At 47.7% G+C, this 20,428-nt stretch overlaps 1 protein-coding gene across 1 annotated transcript in view; it reads left to right on the top strand.

The window, feature by feature from the left end:
* The window catches only part of LOC149336771 (salivary peroxidase/catechol oxidase-like), a 50,725-nt gene extending 37,808 nt beyond the window's left edge, over positions 1-12,917 (top strand). Inside the window, exons 12-15 of the mRNA XM_089554770.1 lie at positions 416-634; positions 6,332-6,501; positions 9,076-9,184; positions 10,857-12,917. Of these exons, the coding sequence (XP_089410896.1) occupies positions 416-634; positions 6,332-6,501; positions 9,076-9,184; positions 10,857-10,920 (562 nt within the window). The 3' untranslated portion in view covers positions 10,921-12,917. The remainder of the gene's footprint in view (positions 1-415; positions 635-6,331; positions 6,502-9,075; positions 9,185-10,856) is intronic.
* The last annotated feature ends 7,511 nt before the right edge of the window (positions 12,918-20,428 follow it).

The following is a 20,428-nucleotide window of genomic DNA, read 5'->3' as shown; positions in this document are numbered from 1 at the left end:
AGTGCGACTGCTATCTGTCTTTTTGCAGTTCCTTTCCGTAAAGATTTATTTATTTATTTATTTATTTATCGATTGATTGATTGATTGATTGATTGATTGATTGATTGATTGATTGATTGATTGATTTATTGATTGATTGATTGATTGATTGATTGATCGATCGATCGAACGATCGATCGAGTGAGTGAGTGAGTGAATGTGCGAGTGTGTGTAGTGAATGAGTGAGTGTGTGAAGTGAGTGAGTGTGTGAAGTGAGTGAGTGAGTGAGTGAGTGAAGTGAGTGAGTGAGTGAGTGAGTGAGTGAGTGAGTGAGTGAGTGAGTGAGTGAGTGAGTGAGTGGGACACCGTTTTCGAAATGAGCTTTCTTTAATGCGCACTCACAAGACTTTTATGATGACACCTCCCGCTCTCGCAGCTTCATCACGGAGGGCGTGACCCACCACCTCTACCGGTTGCGCAACGACTCGTACGGCCTGGACCTGATCGCGCTCAATCTGCAGCGTGGCCGTGAACACGGCCTGCGTCCCTACGTGGACTACCTGCAGTACTGCACCGGTTTCCAGGCGACCACCTTCGAGGACCTGCTCCAGTACATCCCCGCTCACATCGTGCAGCTCTACAGCACGCTCTACGAGTGAGTGTGCCACCCCTCTCCTCCTTCTCTGCCTTCTTCGTTTCAGCCAGTTAATTGGATTATATCGGTAAAATAATAGGCAACGGCAGAACATTGTACGTGCCGTTTTTACCAATACGCTTCTGGTGTTAGCTTGTGGTTAAGCGTTTGGTTTAGCTCGTGCCGCCTCCCTGGCCGGCACGACGCCGTCATGAGCTGTGAAGCCCAGCGCCTGTGCGAGGATGGTGCCCTCTGGGTGCGTAGGCGACAGGCGGCAGTGGCGCGGCGCCATCTGTTGGAGCGCAGCCGAAGCGGTTGCTAGGCAACGGCGACTCAAGGTCGTTTGGTAGCCGCACCACCACGAGCATAAGCGACGAGCTGAGCTGGGCTTCAGTAGTGTTGCTTTCGCAACAATAAGAAGAAACTTTACCTCTGGCTTTACTAACTACTGCCATCAACAGCTATGTCATGCCTGACTTTAATTCACTCCATCTGCAATCAAGAAACACCTTCTCACTACTCTCATATCATTCGTGTGCACACGACGCCCTCTATTTCTTGTCCTATGCTCACGTGCGCTGCAGATGTTTTGCCGTTAGGACTAAATAACGCAAGAGCGAAGAAATGTTTCCATTTGTAAACTGCTGCGTAAATTTTCGCCAGACGTGTTGCTTTTATAATAGTTGGCTTAGCACAACTGGGCGATGGGAGCCTAATTCTTATTTAGGACTTCCAACTTTTGTATAAAGTATTTGACGAAATCTACAAAGTTTTGTATTCCTGAGACATCATGTTTCAGAATTCATGGAATTACGTAAAAATAGTTTTAAAATTCTCGCAGGCTCTACATTCGACACTTTGAAGTCGATAAAACTGACAAGCAATGTTTCACTCTGTGTCATAGCGTTATTTGGCATCCGATTTAAGCACCTTAAGTTTAAGCACCTCTTTCTTTATTACATGGTGGCCCTTAAACTAGTAAGGGTGTTTATAATCGAAGCGAGTATGCATTTAGTATTTCACTCCTTTTTTTTTTCTTTCTGAAGTATTCCTGTCAGAAGGTGGGTAGTCCTGAGAACCGGGAGCCGCTAAATTTCTCGTTGATGTGATCAAGAACATCGTTTGCTTATTTCTGGAGCCTAACGTAATACGTACTGTACACTGTGATTTAAGGTGTCCGCATTAGAGGATTCAACGAGGATTTTTAGAACTACAAAATTTGATTTTTATGTAAAAGTTGTGAGGTGAAATGGTTTTTTGACAATTCGAGGTTATTCGAGAATTCTAATCTATGAAGCTTCTTGGTAATGCGTGCAAAGTAATTTTACGCTAGCATTTAGAATGGCGACGCAATCACCAATTAAAACCACGACGATTTTCAGGCTTCTCCTCACTGCGTTGGATAACTGAGGGGAAACTCGTGGTGACGTTAAAACTGCCAAAATTTCAGATGTCCACTGCCTTCGTCTACATGCTGCCATACGTCTTCCGATTCCGTCAAACAATGCTTCTTTCGCTTCACCTTCGACGGCATTCGTTTTCCATTCTTGAAACAACCGCTTCTTCGCTGGAAACTTAGCACCGCCGTACGTGACGTCATCACTGGGGCCTCTGCCTGTCGCTGTGCGCTGCAGAAAAGCTTGAACATCGATACCCCTTTAGTCGGCGGTTACATCATCATTTCAAATCCTAGCGCAAAAAAAAAAATCGCCTGCTTTACCTGCAAGTTTCAAGCATTCGGCTGGGCTAAAATTATCGAATTCTAAAAATTCTTCAGTTGCCCTTTAAGGTTAGCGCCAAACGTTTCTCAGATCTTGTCATTCATAGCCGTTTTATTTTACGAGAGTTCCCTCAACGAAAAGTTAAGCATCTGCCGCCAGGTGAAGTCAAACATTAGCTCTCAGAAAACCGTTTAAATTGCGTTTGTTTACTTTTCTCTTTTTGCATTGGTTGCATTAACGCAGCACTGTGCGTCTGGCGTTTATTAGAACAAAGATATTTTAGTAGAACACAAGGAGCACAAAACCTGTCCCTCTACAAGCCCCATACCCCTACTCTTTTTTTCTCAACCAAAGGTCAGAGCACCCCCCTGCCTACATGCCTTTTCTAAAGAATAAATTGATTCTTTCATTCAATCGGGTCGATTTCGCGGGCCGCGTGATTTGAAAAATGCGTAGACTTCGCTGCAGGCTTGCAGTGCATTGCAGCAAAGCAGCACTCAAACATTTTCGCGACTGCCAAGCTGCTGCTTCTGCATACGCTCCCTCCTTTTGTGAATGTTTGTATGCACCTGCAAAGAGTGTGTATAGCGCTCCCTCCGTTTATGCGGCCCTATACTTAGTGTTGCGAGCTGAGGCAAAATAATTTTCGTTCTTTCAAAGCATCACAATATATTTCTGTTCTGTTTACTCCCGCCGGCCGCAGCTGGGGTGCTTAAAATAGCCGATGGCTGTTGCCGCCGTCGGCACCGCTCTCTTCCTTCCATTGTTTATTTTTATTTTTTAATAAACCACTAACAACAACTCCCTGCAATGCTAAACAGGAGTTTCTGTACGCTTTCCGGAAACTATGTCGATTTTTGATTGCGGCAAGATCACAGCACGTTCAACGCATCCGTTGGGCATAGGCACTGAATCGGGCCGGTATAAAAATGAGAACAGTTCAAACAGCCCTGAACACACACACACTTCCCCATCTCTATTTATCGATGTACGTGTGCACAGAAGTTCTCGAAACACGCAAATAACAAAAAAGAAACTTAATTGCGCGGCAGCATAAGCATGCAGCCGAGAACCGAGGAACGTTTACACTTTCCTGCTTAACCTCCAAAATGGATCCCTCAATGCCCTGCTGAAGATCCAGGCAGCGAGGAAATTTAGCTCTTGCGTGGTTTCGGTGTTCCAAAGGCTTTTTCGGGTACCTGCACCTGCACTTATGGCGTTCACCACTCTGGGAGGCCAGCGCGATTCACGAGTTGCGACGTGGAAGATAATTATTATGCGCATCACTGTATTTTAAATTTCATTATATATAATATTGTCACGGGCGCCGGTAGAACGTTCTATCCCTGGCAGAACAGTACCTGGCGAGCACACTGGCCAGAGCGCAGCCGGCCGACCCTAGCACCGAGCAGAAGAGAACGAAGTCCGGCACGCGACAAAGGTCGAAGACAGACCGCACGGGGGCGCAGGTAGAGTGGTGTCTGAACTAAGTGCGGCATTGCCCCTCCCCTCTGGAAAGGCATCGACTCGATGCCTGAAAGTGAGGGGGAGCCACGTGTGGGCGTTGACAGAGTCCCAGGCACTGCACGTGGTGAGAGTTGTCCTAGCGAGCATGGCATGGCGTGAGTCTTGCGACGTGCACAATTTCGGATGTCGGCGGGCGTCTGGAAGAACGAACACTCCCTTGCGGGCGCACTTCATACGTAACGTCGCTGAGTTTGCGGAGTACCTCGTAGGGGCCGAAGTAACGGCACAAAAGCTTCTCGGAGGGACCGCGCAGACGGATGGGGCTCCAAACCCACACTTCATCGCCAGGCTGGAAAATGACTTCGCGATGACGAAGGTTATAGCAGTGAGCATCGACTTCTTGCCGCACACAGGATCGTTGCCGAGCCAGCCGGCGGGCAGCCTCTGCATGGCGAACGAATGCATCAGCGTCGGCAACGGATGGGTGCGCAATATCGGGCAACAACATTGTATCCAACATAGTCACGACTTCACGACCGTGTACCAAACGAAATGGCGTGAACCCCGTCGACTCTTGAAGGGTAGTATTGTAGGCAAACGTGACGGACGGAAGTATTTCGTCCCAGTTCTTATGGTCATCGTCGACGTACATAGAAATCATGTCAGCGATAGTCTTATTGAGGCGCTCGGTTAGGCCGTTGGTTTGAGGATGGTAAGCTGTGGTCTTACGATGACTTGAGCCACTGAGCCGCATAACTTCCTGAGTAAGCGTGGACGTGAACGCTGTGCCTCGGTCAGTTAAAACAACATAAGGGGCGCCATGGCGGAGGACTATGCTGATGATGAAAAAGTCAGCAATTTCAGCAGCAGTGCCGCGGGGAAGGGCTTTCGTCTCACAATACCGGGTGAGGTAGTCGGAGGCAACCACAATATACCGGTTATCCAATGATGATAGCGTTAACGGCCCCGTTACGCAGAAACGGCCCCGTTGTCGCCGTTACCGGCGTTGTCGGCGTCACCTTTGTCGCCGTGGGCTTCGTCGACGTTGAGAGAGAGAAAAATTGCGAGGACACTTTGGCAACTAAAGTGTTGTGAGGCGAAAGCCGAGGACACTATGCCGTGACGACTTCCGGTGGATGTGACGTCACATCGTTCCCGTGGCTATATCGACGTCCTCGCTATTTCGACGCAATGTCGACATTTTTGCCTATAACTAATTAACTAATTAATCTGCAGTCATCAAACTTGGCTTCTAGGTTCATTTTTTTCCTCCTCTATCTGATGCAACCATTGGTTTTTTTCTGCCTTTTTTAGTTTTTAGTTCCCGAGTTAATTAAACGCGTGTGACACCCTAGTTAACGGACGACAGTATGAACCATTAAAGGCTTTCGCCTTAATATAGGATGGCCCAGGTGGCCGCACACCGGAAAAGCAATCCAGATGGGCAAGATAAGTCACGTGACCTTGTGAGGTCTGCGAACAATAGGGTGGTGTAGGACGACCCATGTGGCAACCCGCCGTAGAAGCAACCTATGCGGGCTACCTAGGTCTCATGACCTTGTGACGCCATCACGACCTGCCCTCCGGATTGTCAGCAAACTAACCACAGTGGCAGGTGGCAGTTAAATTAATGGTTCATCGCGAGAGGTTGCTCGGGATACGCAACCTCGTTCTCACAAGACGCCCCCCCCCCCCCCCCCCCCCCCCCCCCCCGCCTCGGTAGCAGCGCCACCTATCTCAGGGCCGTGGCGCATCGCTTAACCACTGCACCGCTGCGCCAGAAGTGGCTATGAGGACTCCCAGGGAACTATGAGCGTAGAGTTGAGAATGACAGATTCCACATATATGGGTATTAATTCATTAATGCTATCACGTCATACCCTTAAGGCGGAGCTTAAGTGTGCCTTCTAATTTGGAGATAAATAATATACACGCATAGTTTTGTGATGCTGTAGAGTAGGAAGCAGGTTGCGTGTACATTTCACCCAAAATTTTTGGTTTCTTCATTTTTGAGCTTAGCGTGTTTTTTTATTGCACGCGCTGCAGTTTTCATGTACTATCAGTTTCTCAAGTGGAGAACGTAATGTGCCATGTTCGTCTGTTTTCCACCCTTGCGAGGACAGGGGCAAGAACCTCGCCTGGTCGGGCCGGTACATGACGAATAGAAGGCGCCGACCAAAAGAAAGGATGGGATAACGTCTCGGCTCCCCCACGGGAGCCTTGTTCACAACGTCATCCCATCCTTTCTTTTGGTCGGCGCCTTCTATTTTCGTCAGTAGCAGCTTTATGTTCTGCCCATAGTAAGTCTTTTCGTTCCACTTTGTAGGAGGAAAAGAATGCTGAACGAAGGCTAAAGAATGAATTAAGGAAGCGAATGAACTCAGTTCGTATCGATTCCACACGGCATCACGGAGTGGAACAACGAATGTAGTTGATTCTTGCGCTCGATTTGCTTCTCACAATGGTACACCTGATTTATGCGGGTGACAACCCTTATTCACATCGCTCCGTGGGTTATGCGTCGTTCTAGTGACGTCACGGACATCGACCTCTTCACGGGTGGCATCACGGAGACGAACGTCCAAGGCGGTCTGGTGGGACCCACGTTCGCCTGCATACTGGGAACGACCTTCCGGAGGCTCAAGTTCGGTGACCGCTTCTACTACGAGCACGAGGGGCAGGCCGGATCCTTCGCGCCAGGTAATTTCAGTCACATCAATAACCTAATACAGGCTTTGTCACACAAATGTCAGATATTTCTATATTATTGAAAGAATGAAAGAATGTATGACATTATTATGACATTTGTACGATAATTGCATGACATTTGTATAAGAAACATGTATGAAGTTATTAGCCGCAGCGGTGGTTCAATAGTTATGATACTCGGCTGCTGACCAGAAAAGCGCGGCTTCGATCCCGGCCGCGGCGGTCGAATTTAGATGGAGGCAAGATTCTAGAGGCCCGTGTACTGTGCGATGTCAGTGCAGGTTGAAGAACCCCAGATGGTCGAAATTTCCGGAGCCCTTCACTGCGGCGTCCCTCATGGCCTGAGTCGCTTTGCGACGTTAAACCCCAATAAACCAACCAATAAACCTGTATGAAGTTATTGCATCATACAAGTTTTTTTCCATTGCGGGAGGGGGGGGGGGGGGGGTGGGGGGGGGGGCGTGTTCATAAAATATATAGAATACGTTGTCAAATATTTTACAACACAAAACAAAGAAAATTAAAACAGCGACAAAAATTACAAACAAACAGTCAAAGCAAGAAAAGTACAAATGAAACGGTCTAGCACTTCATCGCTTTAAGAGTGAAGGCAAATCGAGTAACGGCCACAGTATTACGAAGCGTTCCTCGGCTGTCTAACACCTGCCACGCGTTACGTAATTTAGGAAGTACCTTACACATATTAGCACACGCCGCTGGTGCGGTAGCGCATTAACACAGGAAACCATAATTGGTTCTCCATTTTACGCGTAAGAAATTTTCGAAAATTGAGGCGTGGTCTGTAATATTTTGGCCACACCTACAAGCATATTCTAATGTTCAAGGTGACACAGTGCTAGATCTTAGAATTTGGCGAAATTACATTCTCTAACAAGTGAGTGCGGCAAATCGTTCCATTTTTAACTGTTTTAGGAAAAAATGGTTTAATAAAGCAGAAGGTTGTCCTTGCAGGCGATGTATACTCACCTCATTCACATCATTGAATAAACGACGCGTCTTACATGCTCGGGGGAGAAGAGAGTGGCATGTGTGGGCGAAGTTGTGGAATAACTTGTGGAACAGGCATCAGGCATAGTCGTGACATTTTGCACCGATCAATCTGGGAAGATTGAATGATGGTTTTATACTGATGATGCTTATTTTACAGTCATACTTTGAAGACTTAAAACGACCCACGCGGTTCCGGACAGACTACAATGCACTGATTAAATAAGACTGATGCAGGCATAAAACTGCAGAAGCGTATTCAAGTTTGGTTCGAACAAAAGTTTCATATGCCAGCTTACGGATGGAAGGGGGGTGACAACGACAACGTTCTTCAGCCTAGTATTTTCGACATGTCAGAGACTAGATTCGTGATAAGTTTGGACAAGGTATTGGGATTAGGCTACTTGGGATTAGTTCATCGAGTTAACGGTAAGTTTTGCACTTGTGACATTTCGACTGGGTTTAATGAATACGCATAGGTGATGCTAATGAGCATGTTTCCGAGAAACTTGCCTTGCTCTGCATTGTGGGCTTTAAAGCCCGAAAGCAACCCAGGCTGTGAGGGACGCCGTAGTGGAGGGCTCCGGAAATTTCGACCACCTGGGGTTCTTTAACGTGCACTGACATCGCACAGTACACGGGCCTCTAGCATTTCGCCTTCATCGAAATTCGACTACCAAGGCCGGGATCGAACTCGTGTCTTCCGGGTCTGCGGCCGACCATATCGTAACCACTGAGCCACTGCGGCGGCGGAAACTTTCATAAACGTGCATTTAGAGATACTGAACTGCATCGACCCACTTCCTACCCCAGCTGTCTACTAGAAGCATAATGATGGTTCAACAGCGCAAACACACACAGACCAAGAAGGAGACAAGACACACACAGCAGCGTATATTATGACGTGCTTCTTCCTAATAAAAAATCAGTTGTTCAGCGCTGGTGTGTGTGTGTCTTGTCTCCTTCTTGGTCTGTGTGTGTTTGCGCTGTTGAACCATCATTATGAATCTACACCAACTAGCCCAATCTGCAGTTCTTCTACAATCTATTAGAAGTAAGTCGTTCCGAAGAATTATGTGTCACCTTGAGAAGCAATTCGGTGGCAAAGGACACAATCGTCCGCAAATAGACTTAATGATGGTGAAATACCACAGGAAAGGTTACTGATACAGATAAGAAAAAGAAATGAACCGAGATCTGGTCTTTGTGGAATTCCGGAAATTGCCTTATTTCAGTCTGGCGGACGTCCTCCAGAAACGACGCACCGAAAGCGGTCGATAAGGAGGCACTTAATCCAATACAAACTTAATGCATCGAGTCTGCTAAGCATCAAATGAAAAAAGCATAAGACAGAAAAGTATCAAAAGGAAAACCATCATCCTAAAAGCGCATTCTGCTTGCGCAGTGCATCGCATCAGACCATCTGAATCTTATTTCTGTTATTGACTGACTGATTGATTGATTGATTGATTGATTGATTGATTGATTGATTGATTGATTGATTGATTGATTTATTGATTGATTGGCTGACATTATCTTCGGCCGTCCTATTTTCAGAGCAAATTCAGGAGCTCCGGAAGACTACGCTGGCACAAGTCCTGTGTGACAACTGCTACTCGCTCACCTCGGTCCAGACCAGGACTATGTTCCGCCCAGACCTCTCAGAGTGAGTGTGCGCGCTTCCGCCGCGCTCCTTTCTTTCTTCATTTTTTACTCGTGACAATTTCTGTATCTATGTCAGAGAAGTCCGCGAGCCGGTAAGAGACCAAGATATTTTGGTGCGTTCTTTGCAATAACGAACGTGCGATCGCCGACTATGTAAGGATCGCAGCAGAATAATGCGTGGAAGAAAGTGCTGATTTAAAAACGACAAGCAAGCTTTCCAGCATAATTTTAAACATTGCAGAGAAACACGCTTTACAAAACACATCGAAAAAAAACTATTACTTTTGTTTTGTTTTTTATTGTTTTGTTTCAACCATTCTGCGTGAAATATCCAAATCGTCAGGCACGATCACGTTTGAGATTACGCGTTACAAAAGTTGGCTCACATTTCTGATATTACTGATTGACGTTGAGAGGAGCTTCACGATACATCGCTACCGACGCAACGTACACACTCGCTCCATGTGCGTGACCGTTGTCTTGAAAAAGTTAATAGTGGAGCGTTTGATGGCCCGATTAATCGCCGACTAATTAGACAAGACTGATGGGAACAATTTATCTACATATTTAAATATTAAAAGCTTTTTTTTATTACTTCACCCTTGCGACGTCGATCAGTACTTTCTTGTGTTGCTTCTTCAGTGCGCAAAGCCTCTGAGCTGGGCCTTACTACTATGAGTATTGCGACCCATTTTTCGAATGACAGAACGCCCCTAGCTTCCGTGCTCTTCACCCATCTCCATCTTGCTCTGCTATTGGTCTCAGGAGGCAAGAAGAGACGAAGACGTTTTCAATCGACATCAATCCTATCTTAGACGCCGAGGTGGCTCACTGGTTATGGTACTCGGCCGCCGAACCGAACGACGCAGGCTCGATCCCAGCCGCTGTGAACGCACTTCGACAAAGCCGAAATGCTAGCTACCGGTGTATTTTGCAATGTCAGCGCACGTCACAGAACTCCTAGTGGTCGAAATTATCCGGAGCCCGCCACTACGGCATCCCTCATAGCCTGAGCCGCTTCGGGACGCTAAACCCTCATAAACCAAACCACCAAACCAAACCACTTCCTCCTAGCTTGTTTCTATGAACATAGCCTGCATGTGTTTTGTTCATGTGTGGTAGTCAGCAGCATGTGTGGTAGTGAAATAAGGTGGTCGTTAACAGGACATGGCACATAAGCGCTTCGATAGGTTTTCGCCTGTCCTGGGAAGTTTCTTCCTCGATAGAAGATTCATTTGCCACTTTCCTGAATGTGGATACGTGCCGTAGGTCGTCATGATATGTACCATGAATCATGACTATGCTCATGTCTATTCATCGTTGTTGATCAAGCCTACTTCTACGCGTGAACTTGAAAAGGTTTGGTTTTGTTTATTAGGATTTAACGTCCCAAAGCTACTCTGGCTATGAGGGACGCCGTAGTGGAGGGCTCCGGAAATTTCGACCACCTGGGGTTCTTTAACGTGCACTGACATCGCACTGTACACGGGCATCCAGAATTTCGCCTCCATCGAAATTCGGCCGCCACGGCCGGGATCGAACCCGCGTCTTTCGGGTCAGCAGCTGAGCGCCGTAGCCACTGAGCCCCCGCGGCAGGGTAAACTTGAAAAGGTGCCGTCAAATAACTACGTGCATTGTTATTTTTTCTTTTTCCTTCTTCTTCGCCTCTGCAGCAACCCGGAGGTTCCCTGTACCAGCCTACCTCGACCGGACCTGTCTTATTGGCAGTACCCGTGACATCCTCCACCACAGCCGCGTTTCACAAACACCCGTCTAGTCATCCGGGCCATCGGTGTCTCGCGATTTTCCGGTCTTGCCGACCTTGCCGCACGCTGGGACACCCCGCTGGCAGACGTGGCGGCCAAGGAACCTTCCTAGGAGCTCCGACAAGGGCCGTCCTGAATAGTCGTCTGCACTCCAGTGCTGCTCCATCCTGCTTCCGCGAGCGCGTCGTGTTGTTAGGGGGTCACTGGTGTCGCGACGCGCCTGAATTCTCCTACCGCTGTATACAGCTCACTTTTTCCCCCTGTGCCATACTACGTGTGTAATGGGTACCCACGCATATTCATAAGCGATGTAAGCGGTGCAAACTATCGGGGGATCTTTAGTTGCCAATAATGTCGCGAGGTGGCGCCAAGGGGACAGACTATTCCTGATGGAAGGCGGCCAAGACCTGTCATAGAACACGAAGAGGCGGACACTGACGCCTGGTTCGCCGAGTTCTTCTGACAGGCAAAGCAAAGTGACCCCTGAGGTCGACCCAACTTGTTCGCTTTACGAGAGCTGCTCATCACTCATGTTTAGACGTCTCAAAAACGTAGATCACTCGCAAGTGTGAAATCAAAAAGAGCTTAGTCATGCATCTGTTAGAAGAACGGCATTGTATTGGACAAGGGTGGTATGGCATTTAATTTTATTTTTCCCCCCAAGACCCTCCCAGTGAACATCACACACAGAAATGCGAAGAAAAGAAAGCAGGATTGGCGGCTTCTTGAAAAAGCAGGTGTCTTCACATCGGTGGTTACCAATCTCTATAGACGTCCCTCTTCCGGTGAGAGCGATTCGAATCGAAGGCAACAGGTGGCGCTACACTCTAAACACAAAGGAGTAAAAAGGGAGTAAGACGTCCTCTGGCGCACTTGCTTCGCACTAGAGGACAACTTACTCCCTGTTGACTCCCATTAGGCGTATTTGAGTCCATTGTAGAGCGCGGGAATCAATCGCTTTCGCAGACATTTACGCAGCGCTTCGGCAAGACCGGAAACCCACGCAAACCCTCGCGAGGCAACTCGATTGCCGGAAGTTCGTTCAGGGAAAGCAGGATGACGAGAGCGTTCAGTGCGGAATCATCACCTCACATAGATTCTCTTTTTTTTTTTTTTGTTCTTTCATGTGAAGCCGATAACACATAGCGTCTGTGCGGCACGCCGCACACATTTCGTCGGGGACCAGGTGCCATATAACCGCTCATTCCAGGTAAAATAACTTCACAAGTCCTGACGTTCGTCGCCGAGTAAACCGCACGTGGGATGGATGGGCTCCGCTCAGCTAGCACCCTCTCGGTTGAAAGCCTCAGAGAACGCCCCGGAATCAATCAAATGATTTTACTATATTCACTACCGTGCGGTACGTTCAGCAAGTTGTACTGTCGTCATCAATCCTGAAAAAAAATAAATAAAACATCGCTCTCTTAAGCTACGACCGGAACACACGAATCCTTTACATATGTAGATGGCTAGCAACCGACGTCATAGCTGTCGCCATGTTGGAGACGAAAATCACGGCGAAAATCTGCATTTCCTAATCTGCTTGTCTCCACCCATTCCCGCTTATGCAATCCGTGAGTGGTGCTCCATCATGGCGCATGTGACGTGAAGAGCAACCATCTATTCAGAAACAGAAACGATTCAATGACATCTCAACACATTAGACATTCCCCCCCTTCCTGACGCCATCACAATCGTATCTTGGGATTGGCTCTTGCCTCCAGCTCCGTAATGAAACGTTGCCGACAATTACCGCAGGGAATCGACTATCATGCAATCAACGTCATGTCTTCCACCCACATCATTTTTTTTTCCTAGCAGTATTCGAAGACTGCACCATGACCGTTTTAGGACAGTGAAAAGAAAAATCGGCATGAGCTCTTTGAGGATTGTACAGCACTTTTTTTTTATTTTTATTGCATCATACATTCGCATAGGAACCGCGCGCTAGGCGTACATTTTTTTATGCTTTCAATACAGGCTAGTAGCTACGTTTTGAATACTCTTCACCTGTAGCCTCCTCTATTACAAGAAGGTCATGCTTCACCTCATCGCATGCGTGAAAATTGGTATATGTCTGAAGCAAGCACTCGGCACCAGACTTGTCTATAGATGTCTACATTCCGAGTCTGGGCTCGATAAACATTGATTTAGCGACAACTTCACGCGATTCAATTCTGCGCGACTGCAGCCTCTGCTTGACGCGTACAGTACGGTCCACTGTTAAAGGGAACATGCGATCGCGTGGCTTCCGCGCTTCACGAAGCGCTGCCGCCCAGAACGTGCGAAAATTGACAGCACAAGATGCATGCACAGTAAGCATGGAGGCTGGTCTTTTCGCGCATATGCCTAAGGCCACGGGATCGTATGTTCCCTTTAACAATAGACCATACTGTACACTTTGGCAGTGTACAACCTGCCGTGGTTAGCGCGCACAGACTGCGTGTCTAACTCGTTAGCAAGGTCATCTTACCGGCACCAGTCCATCGCAAATATTTGTGGCAGATGGTACGAAATCAAGCAAGCAAACCCAGTTCGCTCATGTAATCATTCCCCTCCTAATTCCTTCATTTAATTAGCCGAAGATGCCAATTTTTAGCAGTCCCCGCTATAGAATTCCGCACTGAGGAAACAAGATAGCTTGCCGATACTGGATTGGCCAATTTTGTCCTTGTCACAAAACAATTTTAGAAATAGGGCCAACAGCAGTGAGAGTGGAGATTTATAACAAGAAATATAGTTTGTATGCGTCTAATTATAAGAAAAAGATATTTATTGATCATAACACACGATTTATGAGAGGTAGCCGACACGTATGAACAGTGTGTTGCATGTGCCATGAGTAGAATTTGTGTCGTTTCAAAGGAAGCACATTTCGGTCTCTGCCAATGGAACTAGTGTACGTGATGGAATTGAGACCAGGCAGTTAGTGGCATTAGTAAAGGAGGCAGCGTTGAGCGATATGATAAGAAAAAAAAAGGCTAATGAGAACTGGATGTATCATGATCATCATAGAAGCCTGAATAAAGCCCATTCTGAAAGCTCATAAGCGTTTGTTGCACACATTACTTCAACTGTCCTTTTTGATTGATATGACATGCAAACCAAGCTAGTTTTCTCATACTCAACCCAGCCTACGGCTAAAGAAGTGAGAAAGGCATGGAGATTAAGGAAACGGTGTTGTGGTAGTACGGGCCCATATATTTATTCAGCTGAGAAAAAAAAATATTAAGGCGGAAGCCTTTTATGTCTCATCGTTGTAAGCAGCAGTTGTCGACAGAAAATGTCACGCTTTTCAATTGGTCGAAACGGTCGTGACGTCACAGTGCGGAAATTTCAAACGGGGCCAATTGTACTTTGGCTAGTAACCATGCAACCAATTGAAGGGATCGTATAGTGATGCTCCAAGTGGAACTGAGCTTAGTTAATTGCCTAATTATACAATTAGCCTAATTAGCTTTACTAGTCAGGCCATATAAATAAATAAAACCGATTAATAAATTGGTCGAGCTCAGGAATCGAACCCCGGTCTTCGACGCGAGAGACGAGCATGCTATCCACTCCGCCATGCCAGCTCGATAGTTTGGAATGAACAAAGGCGCGTCTAGTGAATACGGTGTCTTCACTCACTCTCATCCTCCTCCATTCCCTTCCGGCGAGGTTTAGGTGTCCACCAACAAATGAGAGACAGATACATTTCCTTTGCTCAAAAACCAATTTACCAACGAGCGAGGCGTAGAACCGAATGGGCGATGGCGTTCTATGGACTCCTTGGCAGCGTTGCAAGACGCTGTCGCGTTCCACTCTTAGGGGCGAAGCTTAACATCTTAACCTCACAGCCGCGGTGGCTCAGTGGCTATGGTGCTCGGCTGCTGTCCCGAAAGACGCGGGTTATATCCCGGCTGCGGCGGTTGAATTTCTTTGGAGGAGAAATTCGAGGCCCGTGTACTGTGCGATGTCAGTGCACGTTAAAGAACCCCAGGTGGTCGAAATTTCCGGAGCCCTCCACTACGGCGTCTCTCATAGCCTCAGTCGCTTTGGGACGTTAAACCCGATAAAACTAAAACCAAACACTTCAGTGACCACACTTTAGGTCAAAAAAGTGCCCCCCTGAATTTTGTGAGACAGTTACTGTGTAATTTCCTTTCCTCAAATACAATTTTCATTTTCTTCATTACGGCTCCTCTTTATCTATCTTCTTTCACTCCCACTTCCTCCCTTCCTCTACGGTGCGGTTCAGGTTTCCACCGAGATGACAGAGAATTACTGCGCCATTTCCTTTCCTCAAAAAGCGTTGCGTTCAAAGGGCAAGGCATCGCGCCGAACGGGTGGTGGCGTTCCGTGGACTCCCTGGCAGCGCTACAACGCGCTGTCGCGTTCCACTCCTAAAGGCGAAGCTTAAGCGTCATTAATTAGAAGTTAATTAGTATTCAGGCATTAATCAGCAATTAACCATTAATTCGTGATTTGTCATCACTTAGTAATTAGTACGCAATTATATGTGACGCCACCAGTGCCACAGAAACAGTGAAGGTGGTTCGGAAAACGCTTCCGCCTCTACCCACTTTAGACAGTCAAAGTGCCCCTGAATTTTTGGTCCAAACTTGTCGTGTTTCTAACCTGGCATAATACTGCCAGCAGTCGCCCGGCCATTGCTGTGAAACATCCTTGTCCTCTTGGTGATGTGCCCTTCCCAGAGTGTCAGCATACATACTATGCAGCAGCCTAATGAGCTAATACCAAGGTCATGCATTGCCCAAACGACCCTGTGACATCAATTATCGTACTTCTTTCAAACCAATAAAAAGTGGAGACGTCAGCCTAGACACGTGCTGCTCCGGATGATGAGACAAAGCGAAAAAGATCATGTGTCACACTCCTCAAACAAGGCTTTTTACAGCATGTAAGGAAAATCAGCATCACCTGTACCACATGAAAGGCCCCTCAGGTGTTCTTTGAACGCTAGCCACAATCCACTGCCCATGGTCCGTGAGTTGTGGTACAACAAAAGAAAAACGTAAAGCAGCCTTTAGAGAAAACAGGCAAGGTGAGAAGAGGCTGCAGTTGCCGACGTGACGAAGCACAGCCTACGCGGCATGTATATTGGATTGAGGTTCTTGCTGCTACGCCCTGTACCACCCCCACCTCCCTGCTCCTGAAACTCACACCAGCGGGCCGTTTCTACGTCCTCCGGATGCATTGTCCCTCGAGGTCCTCGCCATTGCGCATGCCCTCCAGTCATTTGCCCTTCTTCCCTCTCTTCAAGAGTACACAGTCTATTCAGACTCACAAGCCGTCATACACCACATACAGAAACTCACCCTAACCCCTTCTCTTCAACAGGAGGTCGAACGAGCGGTTTCCGCATTGCAGCCTTCCATCGTTTTCCTCCGCTGGGTCCCTGGGCATTCAGGTATAAACGGGAATGAGCTGGCTCATCAGCTCCCCGCGACAAACTTTTCCGGGCACCGTTGATCCGCTGATTTTCCGGGCCCTCGGAGGACGGCGGGAGACACCCTTCGCCGCACCATAAAAGAGGTCGACCTCGAGCTCCGCCTCGACAAACGCCTTTACCCTCCCCCTCATCCATCACTCACAGTGCCGGAGGCTCGCCTTCTTCGGCACGTTCAAATGAATGCAGTCATCACCCCGTCTCGCCTCTTTCTCTATCGCTATCGATCGGACCCTTCCTGTCTTAACTGCCCCTGTATCTATGCGGACCTTGCCCATTGCCTCTTCTATTGCCCGGCTTCTCAGCAGTCGGGTTCCTACCCCCCACCTTCTTTATCCATCACCACCTGGCTCGACTGGTTTGGCGCTGAAGGGGAGGAACAGCGACTTCTGGTCGCCCAGGCGGTCGACATCCTCGGCCTGTAAATTTTGTCCGAATAAAGGTCTTCTACTACTACTACACGACTAATGGGCACAAACACTCCTTGGGACGTCCTGGGGACGTTTGGAACGTCCCGTGGACGTCCAGTGCAGTTTCAATGCCCATCAGGCGGTGGTGCGTGCGAATTATTCGTTTTTTTTTTTGACCAGTGAGCACTAAACAGCCTATAACGTTACGAACGCCATGGTCACGCTTTTTAGGCTACGCGGCATACGAGAGCTATAATTATTGTATATTAACGCGATGCGGTTGAGGAGCTCGTGTCACAGAACATCCAGCGCCGTCGTCGGTGTCCTTGACCGTAAGCGACAAACCATAAGCGGCCACCTAGGCCACGTGATCTTGTAACGTCACGCGAAAGAAACAAGATACAGCAAAGAATAAAAATAAAACTCCTTCCGAAGGCGCGGGGAATTGAACCGAGGACAATCAGCTTGCAAGGTGAGCCCGAGACCCATGCATAGCCGCAATGAGAACTTCACAATAGTTTATTTTTTTAACATTTTGCGGCAAATTTTCTACCGCAATATTTTCTCATCTCTGAAACAGGGAAATAGATGAAGTGGTACAAGTGGACGCTGGAATGCATATCTGTCCAAACAAAACTATTTTATACGTCCGCTGCAGTATGCTCCGACACGAAACAAAGGCGCGCGCAGCTATCGTCGAAGATTCTTCGCCACCGTGAACCGCGCCGCTAGTTGACTTTCTCGCAAGCTTGGACATGTTTGCAGCTACCACATCCTCAAACAGGGAGGCCAGATGTAGCCGAACTCAAGGCGCGGCACAAGCAATAATAATAAAGTGTGAAATGCAGCACACTTCTTTTCAAGATATTCGCATCTCTCGCCGGGTGCGGGACGATAGCCCTCAATGCGGGACAGTCTCGCGAGTTGAGGGACAGGTGGTCACCCTAGCTGCATTCACCAATGGACAGGATGACAATGTTAGGATCAGAGAAAGACACTAGCATCACTCAACTCTAAATGCGTCGGTTAAGGAGAGCCGAGGATTCGTAGATCCGGTCCAGACGGACATGCGAATTTCCTTGGATACGTGTATAGGAGCACGACGTCGGCCCAGATGGCCCAAGTGCCCTCCCGTCCTGACGTCCTGAGTATAACCTCAGGATGTCCGCGTCAGGATGTTCAGATGTCCTCAGGTTTTCTCTAACTGGTCCCCGAGCAGTCAAACTGGGTCCATTTTTCCATCCGTTGCGCATACTCAGAATGTGTTGAGGATCACGTTTAGGCACCTTTTCAGTGCCACTTCAAGATTTGAATCAGGAGTTTATTTCTTTATGGGAGTGCGGTATTCAAAGCGAATGTAAGCGAAGGTAACCAGAAAAAGCAAAAAGGACGGGTTTACCAAGGGCCGCAGAGATGAGCTTTCTAAAGTTTAATTCTTCTGCCTTTATGGAAAAGATGAGTGGCCCAAAAATATAAACAGCACAACCCCATCCAAGCATGTGATGCATAAAAGATGTAAAAGCAAAAATATCTTAAGATATCTCCTCAAGAAATATAATTTTGGGGCTGCAATGGTTGCCTTCATTACATAACTACTTTACACGCATATCGTTTAATATACCTGCAATGTTTAATTAATGAGAGCCGAGTGCGAGAGATAAAGCTGGCTTGATCTCAGTTCGGTTCAACAGTATTATTCTGCGATAGGACGATTGTAGGAAATTTGAAGAATTTTCATTCTCGAGGACATCCTGATGAGGACATTAGCTATCGATGCACTCAAAAAGTACTAAAAATGTCCTGTTTGGGATTAGGACATTTTGATCGTTTCAGGACGTCCTTGGGGCGTTTGGTGTTGTCTGGAATTAGTAACCTTTCTTATAAGGGACTGAGAAGCTGAGCCAAGCCACAACATTGACAAAACAGCTAATTTTGGTCAAACATACAAAGCGAGCATTGAATAACAGCACTGAAAACTGAAAGTGTTTTTTAACGCCTCAACTGCCTAGTAAAATTTTTTTGTTTTGTGCACAGTTTTTGTGCAGACGAATTCTGAGCAACCTTTTCAAAGTTAAGCAGAGGCATCCAATAAAACGGTGTTCGCAGCACGCGCCGTTCTTTGTCTTCTGCTCAGCAGTTCAAAGCTCGCGGTGATCATCATCTGAAACAGCATCCTCGCTTTCCGCGTAACGTCATCTGATGTCACGGGCGCACGAGACAAAAGCAGAAGAAGAGCCGCATCCTGAGAAATGCAGTCACCGCAAATGTCCCTCAACGAACTTTCGCCCAGCACGACGCAATTTTCTCCAGCTGCAAGCCCATCACTACAGCCGACTCCGACGACCGTCCGGCGACATCGGGGCAAGTCTTTGTTCTGTTCACCGCGAGCACTTGCCGTCCATCTGGCTGTCGCGGTACTGGTCGCACTGCTGGCTGTCCTCCTGTGGGCTACGTATGGACACGACTGGCAGGCAAGGAGCGCCGTTGTAAAAACAGCGAAGCCATGCTGCGTGCGCGAGGTGAAGGAGCTTTACCACCACGTCAACGTTTCCATTAGCCCGTGTCATTCTCTTTACCACCACGTATGCGACCATTACGCAACGACGCCGGAACCTTTGGCTTTCAAGGACTTCAATTACTATTCCGACCAGGATTTCTACACAGCGCCAAACACCACAATCGGAAAAGCGTTGTACACCTTCTTCCAATCCTGTGTCAGCGCCACGGCGAACGTAGAGAGCCAAGGAAGCCCCACTGCTGCTGCATACTTGGACGTCCTACACCCAAAGATCGCTGAACTGAAAACTAAGCACGAGATCCTGGTCTTCCTCCTCCGCATGACCGTGTGGTACAACATACAGCCTGTTCCGACCTTGGCTCTTTTCGGTCGTGGAGGCTTCCCAATCGAGTTCTACATTTATCGCCTGGCAGAGCTTCGGAAGTCAGGGGTCTTGGCCATCATTATGCGGAAGACAAGACCACACATTGAAGACGTGATAGCGGACAGTTACGAACGACTCCGGCGAGACTGCTTGAAGACCATCAACGAGCGAATGAACCTCAACGCCACCCTGGAGGCTATGGAGAGCCTCGAAAGGGAATTAGATGTGCAAGATGATTCAAAATACACCGTTTCAAACTTCTCACTTGTAGCCAATCTCGTCAAGTCTCTCGCCGTAGAGGACTGGCGTCGCATTGTGCTCAACGTCAGCGATGCCAACGTACCAGAAAACCTTTACCATGGGAACCTGGAGTTGCTTTCAAAGACCTTCTCGATAGTGCTAAATGACATGCGGCAGCCAGATACCATCGTCTTCTTCATCTTCAAGGCTGCCTCAGAGTTTCTTCGTGCACATCTCAAGGAAAGCATGACAAGAAACAGCATGAATTACTTTTTTTTCTGCCAGCGAGTAATAAGTGAGTATTCACTCATGCGAGTAGTCAACGCCATCAGAAAAAACTCCAAAAGCCCTGAGCACGATGCTTCATTCCGCAACGTGTTCACAGAAATCGTGACAGTTATTGGGAGGCGAGCTAAGAGCATCTTCCCAACCGAGGACGAACCGCGACTGTCAAGTTACCTGAAAAGCCTCCGAATCTTGCTGCCCAGTGAGATA

Source organism: Amblyomma mixtum, chromosome 7 (genome assembly GCF_055824585.1).
Source record: "Amblyomma mixtum isolate Tamu chromosome 7, ASM5582458v1, whole genome shotgun sequence".
NCBI lineage: Eukaryota > Metazoa > Arthropoda > Arachnida > Ixodida > Ixodidae > Amblyomma > Amblyomma mixtum.
This window is presented reverse-complemented; position numbering and strand designations above follow the sequence as displayed.